General features: G+C 46.6%; 2 protein-coding genes across 2 annotated transcripts; both read right to left on the bottom strand.

Moving 5' to 3' along the window:
* Nucleotides 1–392: 392 nt before the first annotated feature.
* LOC109784486 (alpha-mannosidase I MNS5) lies at nt 393–4789 on the bottom strand. The gene is made up of 15 exons (XM_020343083.4): nt 4525–4789; nt 3791–3833; nt 3632–3697; nt 3475–3536; nt 3225–3324; nt 2941–3123; nt 2532–2580; nt 2279–2458; nt 1990–2110; nt 1800–1881; nt 1624–1709; nt 1344–1444; nt 1086–1227; nt 824–974; nt 393–697 (listed from the first exon to the last, which is right to left on the bottom strand). The coding sequence occupies exons 1-15, from the start codon at nt 4671–4673 to the stop codon at nt 470–472; spliced, it is 1743 nt and encodes a 580-aa protein (XP_020198672.1). The 5' UTR covers nt 4674–4789; the 3' UTR covers nt 393–469.
* A 4398-nt stretch (nt 4790–9187) lies between these two features.
* Nucleotides 9188–11091, bottom strand: LOC109784487 (peroxidase 31-like). Its single transcript, XM_040392817.3, has 2 exons — nt 10957–11091; nt 9188–10824 (listed from the first exon to the last, which is right to left on the bottom strand). The coding sequence occupies exons 1-2, from the start codon at nt 11089–11091 to the stop codon at nt 9859–9861; spliced, it is 1101 nt and encodes a 366-aa protein (XP_040248751.1). The 3' UTR covers nt 9188–9858.
* Nucleotides 11092–13036: the final 1945 nt, after the last annotated feature.

The raw sequence follows: 13036 nt of genomic DNA on the forward strand, positions 1-13036 counted from the left end.
TGGCCCAACTAATTTTTTTTTTGAATATTTGGCCCAACTAATATTATTGGTGTGAATCTCCATTACAAATCTGACGGCAGATACAGCAGTGCAATCACGAACGATTTGCAACTCACAACAAACCTTTATTGTTAAGTCCGCACAAATTAACCAGAATGCACAATGTCTTTAGTATGTTCTTTTTTTTTGCATGCACACATGTGCTAAAATAATCAGATCAGATAGTAATAACATATATCGCACAATAAAGTACACCCATATATCGGATGGCAGATACATCAGCATGAAACCTCAAACCAGTATTTGACACGCAGGTTAATTTGGCCAATTCAGACGTCATGAATCTGCTGTCGATGCTATTCTAATGTACAAAGCAGGCGGGTAACATTCTATTTTCATGGTGGTGTTTACCTTATTTTGATCATTCTGTGAACGAATGGCGAAAGTATAATCTCTCCAACAACATTGGCTAGTAAACCGCCAGCCACAAGCCGCAGTATCCAGCCATACTGCAGGTTCTCCTCTTGCATGTTACTGACTCTATCCCACAGTCATCGTCGGCCCTGCATCTGTGGCTAGGGAACACATCTGGTATGTGGCACGCACTCTCCCATGGGGAGCCAACGTTCTGCCGGAAAATTGTCTCTGGACAGACTTTGGATGACAATGCGCTCGCACGAATCGGTTGGTTGCCGTCCTGCAGAGAGGTTCTCGATATCGTTACGATGACAGTACAGAGTAAGATTAATGCTCCTACAAATAGGAGCTAGGGCATCATATGGTTTCCTAACTTGCGTTCTGATGTAAGGTGGTATGGAATCACCTTAACAACTGTCCAATTGGTGGGAACATCCAGTCGAGGAGTTTTCTCGTGCCACGTGCTCATTACTGGAAGGGGGTGGCCCTCTGTTGTAAATATGTAATTTTTGTTCCTCAAGAATGAATCGTCGTAAAGGAGAAAAAGATATTTGCACCTGCAGAAGAGTTATCAACTGTCATCTCCACAGTGACCGGATCTATCAGCGCGAATGAGACAGTTTTGCTCCAACTGCTTATTAGAAACAATAGGACGATTAACAGCTCACGTTTCTGAAAGAAAGAAGCTGTGTTGATGATCTTCAAGGTTCATTGTTGAAACATCTCTGATACTAGCAAAACCTCCTTCCACTTTGGTGTAGTAATTAAGTGATCCAATTATAGATTCACCCACTTCTAGGTACCAAGGATCTATAGAGATCAGTGGTGTTAGCGATCTGGACATCATATTATCTTTATCTGCTTGATTAATATTTTAAGAAAAAAAAAACCCAACAATATTATTTGTCTGTTATTCATGATCACACCTTTAGTTGCTTGATAAAGATAAAATGTAGACTCAGCAAACTCTGGACGTAAAGGATAGTACTTCTCTGTAGGATGCAAAATTCCGTAGTCTAACAGATATCTGCAAAGTACAAAGCATGCATCAATAAAATACAGTGTAAAACCTGAAAGCAAGTTTTGGTCATACTCTTGTCAGTCTTGTGTATCATACTCCGAATTTATTTCAAATAGTCACACAATACTTCCATTTTCCTTTACAAACTGATGGTCAAGAGGTACTTAGTTTTTAATTATTAATACCTTTCAGGAAGGACGCCGAACCTTTGCCATACATTGTAAAATTCACGATGTGACAGATTTGCAGCAGCAACATCTCCTAGTAATGTCTGGTGATGATGATAGCAGTAAGCAAAACAATACAAGATAAAAAATTCCACAATAAGGTGCTACATCAACCATGTACAGAGTCAGCAGACCTGAACACCAGGCCAGAAGGCCTGGAGGCTAGTTAGTTGCCAGTGTGTTGCTTCTCCAGTCCTGATATCAGCCTCATGGTACCTGAGAAGATGGATGAGTATTACTGTCCGGTACAAGCATATTGTGGCGACAAGTAACTAGCATGGAATGGAAATTTTTGAATGAATATGGCATGATTAAAGGGTGTACCATGGCCCATGTCGGAAATACTTCTGCACTGCTAGGTAAGCAGAATGAAACATATCCCAGTATTCATCACTTCCAAAAAGGATATATGCCTTAATCAAATACTCGTAAAATGAATCAACTCCTGAAAATATGTTACGAAAGATCATCAATATGTCTCAAGCACATATATGTTCTAATTAGACAGAATTAAACGACATATACAAAGAAACACTTGTAAAAAAACAATTATGCTACAAATTTGATGTTGGTATAAGCGATACACCAAGTGGGCTAGCATAAGAAGTAGTACCAGCACCAATGCCTGACGAATATTCAATCCAGTTGCCAGACAAAACATCTAGTGTTGAGCCTACAAGATTCAGTGAGCTTCTCATGCTCCATAACTTGCGAAGAGCACGAAGAGCTGCAGCTTCATATCTAGGATCACCGGTCAAACGTGACAATGCACCCATTTCAAGGATAAGGGAGCCTGCAACAAATTTATGTATCTTAGCTACCACTACAAAGACACCCAACAGAATAATGACTATTCCGCCACTCACCACATCCTGATGTGCTCGTTTCAGTTGTCTCATTCTCCATCACTCCATACTGGAAAAAGTAGTCATAGCATCAGAGAAGATGTATGAATAAAATACAAGCTCAACAGCCATGTCAGATCATGATTAAAAGGATTGTAATACACGTGAGCTATGTAATATGTATGACTTGAGTGTTACAAGTAATATCATACAAGGGTATCCAGAAAGGGAAACAAAATAATTGTCGAACAATTATCTAGTTTCCACAGGAGGCTTGACACTTCTGTTCTGTGCCATAGCAGGAAAGGGCTTGCTGAACTTTTGGAATTTATCAATACATGTCTTTTACTATTTATTTTATCCGAGAACGTGATTGTAGCGGTGAACTGCTTTCTGAATCAGAAGAAAGGCCAAGGGTTTGTAAATGAACCTTAAGATTGATCCATGCATATGGCAATCCAGTAGGTGTCTCAAATGCTGGCAGAAACCGGCTGCCTAAATTTTCAGCAAGATGTAGTAATTGGTTCTGATATACTCCATCTTTATTCTGACTGCTGTAGTCCTTTGCAAGAATATGAGCAGAAATAAGCCCCCCAAGAAGTCTTATGTTACACTGGATAAGAAGGGAAAACTGTGAGAAAATGATTGTTGCTTAAAATCCTGTCAACATGTCATTGTTTTGTTCTAGTCGTGATAAAAATCGAATGGCATTACCTCAAAAAGATTAACTCGAGCATCAACATCAAAAGTTAGGTTCTCTGAAAGCCAACTAACTCCTCTGTCAAATTCTGTTAGGTTACCTAAGACAACAAGACTGCATGAGCCAAAACAGAGAGGCATTACCTATCGATCTTACGGATACAATTTTCCTTTTGAAGAAACAACATGGTAATCATATTCTTATCATCAAAAGACAACACAAATCTCAAAGTATCCAGAAACATTACAACTTCATAAAGTGTACCTTGATAATGACTCAACTAGTGTCAATGCTGATCCATTATAATCCTGTGGCAAGTGCTCAAGCTACAAGAAGGAAGAAAGAGGTGATATTACGCCGGGGTATCTTTAAGCTTTTGTGGCGTCAATTGGAAACTGTAAATTTGTCGATACATTAATACATTTAGGTTGCCAAGCTCACTGAGGGAGTCAGTGAAGCCTTTAGTAAGAGGCTTCAATTCATCATGCTGAAAAGGTATCAACACAGAAAACATCAGATTGGCCATGACCAAATGAACTGAATTTTGCTCAAGAATTCCTAAAATAGCTGATGAACATACAGGAAATGCATACGCCATGTAGTTGTCATAAGCATGATAAAACCTGAAATGAATAGAAATGGATCAGTACTAGAATCTGAGCATTGAAAACTACTACTCCCTCCGTCCGGAAATACCTGTCGTAGAAATGGATACAAATGGATGTATCTAGAACTAAAATACATCTAGATACATCCATTCCACGGACAAGTATTTCCGGACGGAGGGAGTACATTACAGTGCAGAGGCTTGATAGCGGTGACAATACACAGGGTAACAGCCTTCATGTATAGAGCTACTTGGCTAACTCTGTATGTTGAATGCTTTGCCATGTGCAGACGAGGCTCTAGTCTGGAGGCCTTGATCTAGAAACTGAAGAGGCCAGAATCTGACAGCTTACAGTGACATCATATCGTTGATGCTCTGGGGACTGGGGGGTGCAAAATTATTGCAGAACTGAAATACAGAGATTATGGAGCGATTCATTGACCACATGGGCTGAAACGTTGGTTATAGGCGTGAGCTCGAGATGTTGGCACTCGTCTGAACAAGACGAACAAAGTTCGCATTTTTATCCGCGACCCGAATTACAGGGGCTTCTGTCTGCGAAGATGGAGCTTACAGGACAGCTAAAATCTTCTTCCCCGTATGACACAGAAATCCCCGCGACAAAATGGAACCTTCCCAACCCCCAAGCTCGGACTGAATCCGACAGAAATCGAACGGAGGGTAGCTCAAGACAGGGGAGCGCTCACATCTCGACGACCTTGCCCCTCATGCGCAGCCTCCTCGCGCGCCCGTACCCGTCTCTGCTGGCCGCGGCGGCGGGGGCGGCCGCGGCCGCGGCGAGCGCCGCGAGGAGAAGCGCGACGGCAGCGAGCCGCGCCGGCCGAGGAGATCGCATGGAGACGGAGGTGGGACTGGGAGCCGGCCGATGACGACGGTGTCCGATGGGGATCAGGACCCCTCACGGCACGACCGAGAGCGGATGGTTCCCTCCTTCCTCCCGTGGATTTGGTACACGTATTCAGATCTCGTACCTGACGTGTTTTATGCTTGCGTGTACGAAATGGCACGACACGTTGTCTGCCACGTAGGATTCATTTTTCTTTCTGCATATTAACCTCAAATGGGGGATATACAAATGTAATACCGGGGGTAATAATTTGCACACTTTGCGTGTGTTTGTGCACGCGCGCGCTTCATTGCGGACTTCATATTTATCTCCGGTCCACAGACGTCATATTTGCACACTTTGTGTGTGGAACATCAATCCATCATTCATGTTTTTCTTAGGGAACCATCATTCATGTTTTTTTAGAAAACGTCAGCATTTTATTAATCAAGCAACATAATTACAAAGAGTCTCTCGGATACATTCCGGAGTAGAAGTGAAAACACAAAGACCATTACAGCTCAAACACGACTTAGCTAAATTATGAGCTAAAACATTAGACTAACCCGAGAAAAAAGAATATTCGACATAACATCTTTGATCTCCGAGACCACAACACCAACGAGTGAACGATCGCGAACATGAGAATTGATTCTCTGCACCAAAGAGAGGCAATCGGAGGCGAATATCACCGAATCACATCCCATCTTACGTGCAAGGTTAATTGCTCGCCGAAGGGCACATGCCTCAGCTAATTTAGGTTCAGGGCTTCCATAATTGGCTTCTCTACATGCAATAACAATTTGTCCATCAGAGTTGAGAGAAACCACACCTGCACCAAACTTACTTAGCATTCATGTTCTGCTAAAGAGAATGGCATTGGGTAAAAACTTTATTTTTTTGAGAAACTTCCCATCTATTCATCCTCAGTCATGACGGTACAAAGAACAATAGAGGTAATAAAAATTACAACCATGTCTGTGGACCACCTAGCGACCCGTCATTGCCCCTCCCTCACTGGAGCCGGACAAACCTTGTTGTAGAGGACAGTCGGTAAGTCGTCGTGCTAAGACTCCATAGGACCAGCGCATCAGAGCAGCAACCATCGCCGATGAAGAAAGTCGTAGATCATATAGATCAAACCTGTAAACACTCAAAAGAAGACGAACGAAGACAGGATCCAAACAGATCCATCGAAGGCCAGCACCGATCGAATCCCACGAGATCCGACAGAAACACACCTCTACACACACTCCGATGATGCTAGACGCACCACCGAGACGAGGATAGAACATGTGAGGCATTATTCCTACTAAGGGACATCGCCACCGCCACACAACCCCAACCAAGATGCCGAAACTAACAAGAACGAGAACTGAGTCCTTCCCGCCAGCGGGAGCCCGAGATCCTCCGCACCTCCATGACCCAGAGGCCATCGGAGATGGGGCGGACCGACGGCAGCGCCGATGGGAGGAGTGTTGACTTGGCTACCCTCGATTTTCTTTGGTTTTATTTGACGGGAACTCACATCATTGGGTATAAACCTCTTCATACAACAATCATCTTTCATGCATTTCTTCCACAAGAATGCATAAAAACCATATTAATGATACAAACATACATCACTTGTCTCGTTTATGCTAAAACATATAAATCAATGATGTATCGGCCCAAAAAGATTATGCATCTAGGACTCGAGCTAGGGCCAGTTCTTTTGGCAGCTTAAAAGTAAGCCACCTCCTCCCTAGATTTTACCACAAGCCGCCTCTTATATTGGGGCTTCTGTTATGTGATAACTAATTTAGAAGTCACAACAAATTTATGAGGCGACTTATTTTTTAAGCTCGGGAGAGTGAGGGACTTGGGCACTCCGTGTGCCCTTGCCATTGCATTTAGTGCATCGTTTGAGTTCTCCATGATGATACGTGAAAGTGAAGTTGAGAAGCTTATTACTCTTGGATGTTTGGGCACCCTAGAGACTGTTTCTCTTGGGTGCTTTGGTGCCCTAGACGGTTGGTGTCGCGGAGCTCAATCATTAGATGGAAAACTCCGGGACAAGCGTCGGGTCTCCAATTAAGTTGTGGAGATTGGCCTGAGCAATTTGTACGGGTTCCGGTGACCGCCCCAAGGGTTGCCAAAGTGTACGGGTTCGGTGACCGCCCACAAGGATTGCCATTTGTACGGGTTCGGTGACCGCCCCCAAGGGTTGCCATTTGTACGGGTTCGGTGACCGCCCTCAAGGGTCCCTTAGTGGAATCACGACATCTTGCATTTGCGCGAGGGCGTGAGGAGATTATGGTGGCCCTAGTTGAATTTTTGGGAACATTGTGCCTCCACACCGCTTCAAGCGGAGATTAGCATCCGCATGGGTAGTAACATAGACTAGCCACAATGGGTAGTAACATAGACTAGTAACATGCCCATGTTACTAGTCTATGTTACTACCTCTATAGTGGGGAGTAACATATATGTGGTAACATGGAGCACTTCATTTATTAGGTTATAGACACATCTTGCCTTGATATGTGTGATGTTACTCATACTAGTTGTAACTAGCTATGTTACCACTTTCATCTTTTTCTTCATTTATTGCATGCCACAGCATCTATTTAACCTAGATATATGTGATGTTACTACCTATATTACTCCCACTATGGGTAGTCTAATAAATGAAGCAATCTATGATACTACTACTACTCCCTCCGTCACGGCTTAGAAGGCACAGTTAGATTTACGTGCGTTTCCAAAATAGACAAGATTTAAGGCGCTAATGCAATTACTCCTACTAGTACTATATGCATGCAACCGTGTGAATTCTAGTACTAGTACTCCCGCTGGAATCAGTCTCCACCAATGCATGCGTGAGGGTTGCTCGTTTAGTGGCCATGGGGTTACTGCGCATTGATTTTTCTAGCAATTAGGCGCTGTGCTATTAACTACGCTACTATTTTTCAGTCGCATGCAAAGGAAACTAGAGCCAATCGTGGACTATCTTGGTCCCAGAGATTTCTCATGTACGCCTTCTAAACCGTGACAGAGGGAGTATGTTACTTTGCACAAGTAGTAACTTAGACTAGAGTAATATGCATAAAACTAGTATAAGTTACTCCACACAATAAATAGTAACATGCATGTCATATAAGCAAAAAAAATAATGTGTCAAGTAATTAAAGAGAAGAGAGACAAATAAAGTACTTATGACGGTGAGATAAAGAGGAGAGAGCCACATAATATATTACCATCGCGTAACGCTTCTCAATAAAAAATGAGTTAAACGAAAGTCCATATGTTAACACACCTACGAGACTACCCACTATAAAGGTAATAATATAGACTAATAATTTATGAAAATACACAGGAGAACCTGGGTGCTCGACACCCCTATACAAATATTAAATGTTGAAGTTATAAAAAAAATCAAAAAAGTCTGAAATTTGGGGATATCAAACATGGGTTCTCAATCTACTCCCATGTGAAGTTTCATAAAAAATACCATGAAACGAATTCGTGGCGAAGGAAATACTGTATGAAGAAAAATCCATCCAAACAGTTTTTTCTATACATAGATTTTTTTATCTTTTTTTTCCACGGATATGTTTTCTGGTAATTTTTTACGAAATTTGACATGGGAGTAGATCGGGAACCCAGTTTGATATCTTTAAATCTCATATTCTTTTTCAAATTTCTCGGTATTTGTTTGAATTTAATGTTCGTATATGGATTTGGAGCGGATGTGCTACAAATCCGCTTCCAGTAACTTATGCATGTTACCAATGTAAGTTACTCTTTACTATGACTAGCCTAACAGAACCCTCCCGAGGAAAAATGAGTCTAGATCTAAATAAATAATAGAAATACTAACGCCCACACATGTGGGCGTTTGCATCTCACCCATACATATGGATCAATGTCCGTTTGTGTTTGCACGAATCTTGGCATGTTTTGCCAGATTTTTTATGCCACGTAGGATTGAGCTGGTGTACGGGCATTCATCCGGTCGCCCACACGCTCGTTTGACCACGCGGAGGGGCTGGTGTGTGGGCGTTTAGCAGTTCGCCCACACGCCAGTTTTCACGCACGCGTAGGGGCTGGTGTGTGGGCATTTAGCAGTTCGCCCACACGCCCGTCTCCTCTCCCACACCCAAAGCTGTCAGTTGCCATGTGTTTTTGCAGGGTACATGGCAACTGCCCTAGCGTGCTTGTAAGCAGATAACAACTCTCTCTTTACCCGAACATGTTTTTTTGCCATGTCTTTTTTGTAGTGCTACATGGCAACTGCCTAGTGTTAGTAGGTGGCAACTCCTAAAGTTTTCAAATCATGGCAACTGTAGTAGACCAGATAATACATGGCAACAGCCGCAGTTGTCCAAAAAGGCATCTGGCACTTGACCTGAGATGACAACTGCAGTTGAGCAACCATGGCAACTGTAGTTATCAGACATGGCAACTGTAGTTCAGCAACATAAACGCACATGGAAGAGGGTCCGGACCATGGCAACTGCGGGGACGGGTGGTGACTGTCACGCGGAGCATGCGGGACCGTGAGTACGGGCGTGTGGGCGTTATCTAGTTTGCTCACACGTAGGCATATGAGAGGGACCACGAGTCAAAAGACCGGGCATATGCGCGTTACTTGTTTTGCCTACACGTAGATGTGTGGGCTTGTTCTTTAGATACCACACGTAGGCGTGTGGTCAGACCCCTTAACGCCCACACGTGTGAGCGTTATCGGGACCCATAAATAATGGTTTGCATGATACTACACATATGTTACTACCCATCATGAAGATAGTAAGATGCATAATATATGCATGTTACTTCTTACTATGACCATAATAACATAGTCTAGCAACATGATAAATCAAGAACAGTAACACGTGTAAAAACCAAAAGCTGATTTAATTAGAGGCAAGATACATGATCGAAAGAAGAGGAAAAAAATGAATACAAATAACACATCAATGTCGATTACTTTTTTACCGCACGCAAACTAAAGAGATTACTCAATCGAACAAGACCCCTCAAAAAAAAAAAAACTCAATCGAACGAGAATTAATTAAACTTGCTTCACCGGCCGGCCCCGATCCATAACCTTGAGCGCACCCGAAGATATCCCAAGGCCACTCTGTGGAAACTCAACGCGTTTCGTGGTAGGCAGAGACGTCGACGCCGGCGGAACGTATGCGCGCATCGATCACACGGTGTTGGGCCCGTCGTTGTAGGCGTCGCAGCGCCGCCTGATCTCGCCGTCGGCGCCGGTCTTGACGCCGTACATGCTGAGCTTCTCCATGGCGCGGGAGAAGTCGTCGAAGAAGGCGGTGTTGTTGGCGGCGTAGCGCTCCACGAGGGGCCTGGTGCGCAGGTCCGACCACATGTCCTCGTCGGTGCTCAGCAGGCCCAGGCCGCGCTCAATGTTCACGTAGTACATGTTGTCGAACTTGCCGGGGGTCATGACGTCGTTGAAGGCGGCGATGGTGGGGTCCTTGAGGTACTCCTTGCAGGCGGCCTGGAGCCCCTTGGCGTAGCCCGGGTTCATGGTCGGGTCGAACGGCGCCGGCTTGCCGGTCTTGTCGCGGTAGTTGTAGATCCTGGACGCGAACTCCTGGCAGTGCGAGAAGCCCAGCGTGTGCGCGCCGGAGAGCGCCACCATCTCCTGCACCGTGAACCCCTTGGCCAGGAAGAGCTCGAGGATGCGCCCCACGGTGAAGTTGGAGTGCGGGAGCTCCACGTCGGGGGCGGTGGGGCTGGAGGAGAGCGAGTCCTTGCGGCCCAGCGGGACCGGGTACCTGGGGCCTCCGGTCATGGTGACCAGCACCCTGGACGCCAGGGCCAGGACGTCGGCGCAGGAAACCACGCCGGGGCACTCCAGCTCCAGGGCCAACTTGGAGCGCACCACGGCGTCGAAGGCGTCGCCGGGGAGGGAGTGGTTGATCTCGGCGTCCTTCTCGGATTTGGCGAAGCGGGTGGGCGCGATCAGCACGGAGGCGTCGCAGCCGGTCACGAAGCAGTCGTGGAAGAAGACGCGAAGCATGCCCGCGGCGGTGGTCGGGTTCGCCATCTGCTTCGACTGGACCACCTCCGCGATGATCCGCTCTGCCCGTGGGCACGTCTGGCTGTAGAAATCGGGCGACAGCTTGCCCGGCGGGCCCCCCGCCGCCGCCTGGGGCACTCCCGGCCCGGCGAGCACTCCTGCCGCCGCCGCTTGGGGCACTTGCGTCCCGGCGCCCATTCCTGCCGCCGCCGCCGCTTTGGGCACTTGCGTCCCGGCGCCCATTCCTGCCGCCGCCGCCGCTTGGGGCACTCCCGGCCCGGCGCCCATTCCTGCCACCGACGCCGCTTGGGGCATTTCCGGCCCGGCGCGCACTCCTGCCACCGCGGCGGCGAGGAGGGCGGCCGCGGCCAGGAGGAGGAGGGACAGGCGGCGCATGTCTGCTGCTAGCTGCTTGGTACGTCGATCCTGCGGGTGTGCGGTTCTTGGGTTAACTCGACCCTCTAGGTCCTAGCAGGCGACGTCAGGGCCGGCGAGGTGTGTGGGGGTCCTAGAAATGCGAGGGAGAGGGGAGGAGGGTGGAGGAGTGTTGCAGCGGATGTTTGCCGGAGCCGGTGGAGGAGAGCGAATGGCGGGAACGGAGTTGGCGGGGAGTGCTCGTAGGCGAAACAAGAGGCTGGAGAGCCAGAGCAGACATGCATGCACCATCTACTAGTACGAACGAAGTAGCGTGTCCGTCGCTCTGTTTCCTTTACTACCTTTAGCATTAGCTAACTGCTAAGCTGCCCTGTTTGCTTAAAAAAAAAAACTAGCTGGGCTGTTAGCCTGTTATTTTTTTAGAAACACACGTACCTTTATTCACACTCGTAATTGTTATAGATACACCTATCTTGATCTAAGACCCAAGAAAATACAGAGTAACTCCTATGACTACTAGAATCTCTCGAAAAAATATGTTGTGCCTTCCTTTGGTGTGGTAAGAAAGAAGCGAACAGCGGCAACTGCTTTGTGGCTTGGGAATCTGTATGCAAACCTAAATGGGCTGGTGGCCTCGGAATCCCCAACCTACAATGGCTGAACAAATCCCTCCAGGCCAGGTGGCCGTGGTTGCAGAAGTACGACAAAGACAGGCCCTGGAGCGAATTTCAAATCAAGGTACCTAAAGAATCTCTGGCACTTGTGGATGCGGCAGTGAACATCTCTGTGGGCAACGGGACGTCCATCTTCTTCTGGGATGATAAGTGGCTTCTCAGGTGTCGGGTGCGCGATCTGGCCCCTCTCGTCTACGCCAGGATCTCACCTAGAATCAAAAGATCGAAAATGGTGGCGCGCGCACTTCAGAACAACAACTGGGTGGGGGACATCGGTCCGGACATCCAACCTGCTGCTTTGCTTCAATTCTTCGAGCTCTGGGATCGTGTGGCTACGGTGCGGACGACGGTGGGCGAACAAGACGTGGTTTCTTGGAGCTGGGAAAGCAATGGCAAATTCTCTGCGCGATCAGCTTATGCCGCCAAATTCATGGGGCTTGAGGTGTCACCAACGGCAGCCTTCACCTGGGGATCCCAGGCACCCCTACGATGCCGCTTCTTCGCCTGGCTCGCGCTCAAAAACAGGTGTTGGACTTCCGACCGGCTCGCCAGCAGAGGCCTTCCACATCAAGACTCATGCCTGCTATGTGGTCAGGCCGACGAATCAATCAACCACTTGTTGCTGGATTGCGTGTTCGCTAGGCAAATTTGGCACTGGACTGCTGGGGTCACTGGCAGGTCTCCTTTTGTACCGCTTGGAAACGAAGACCTCAGCTCATGGTGCATCAGGCATGACCTTCTTGATCAAAACCTGAAAACTACAAGAGCAACCTCTCTTCTAGTCCTTTGGATGCTCTGGAAACACAGGAACGACGTGGTGTTCAATGGTATAACGCCGTCAGTACCTCTCCTCAAACAGCGGATCATGGATGAAGGGATGGCCTGGACCAAGGCAGGTTTGTTTGGCAAGTTGGCCCATAATGCAGAGGTAGTTAGGTGGGCAGCTCCGGTCTAGTAGTTTTCTCATTTTCTCGGTAGTGTCGGAAATGCCGGCATGTAAATACACCTTGTACATTGGACACTTCGGGGTTCTTCCCCCTCTTCTTTAATGAATGATACACATGCTCATGCGTATTCGAGAAAAATGAAATCCCTTGAAAACATCTTCTTTGTGGATCTCTGCTCGTAGAAATACTTCCCAGTCAAAAAAGAGGCTGTAATTAGACTGGAGCAACGATATTGTCACTCTTTCACCTGCACGAACATTACTAGTAATTGTTTTTGAAAGCGCCTTGAGTCGCCCATCCAAAAAGATGGGAAGCCTTGATCGATGAACGTACTTGGGCCGGGGA

Source organism: Aegilops tauschii, chromosome 6 (assembly GCF_002575655.3).
Source record: "Aegilops tauschii subsp. strangulata cultivar AL8/78 chromosome 6, Aet v6.0, whole genome shotgun sequence".
NCBI lineage: Eukaryota > Viridiplantae > Streptophyta > Magnoliopsida > Poales > Poaceae > Aegilops > Aegilops tauschii.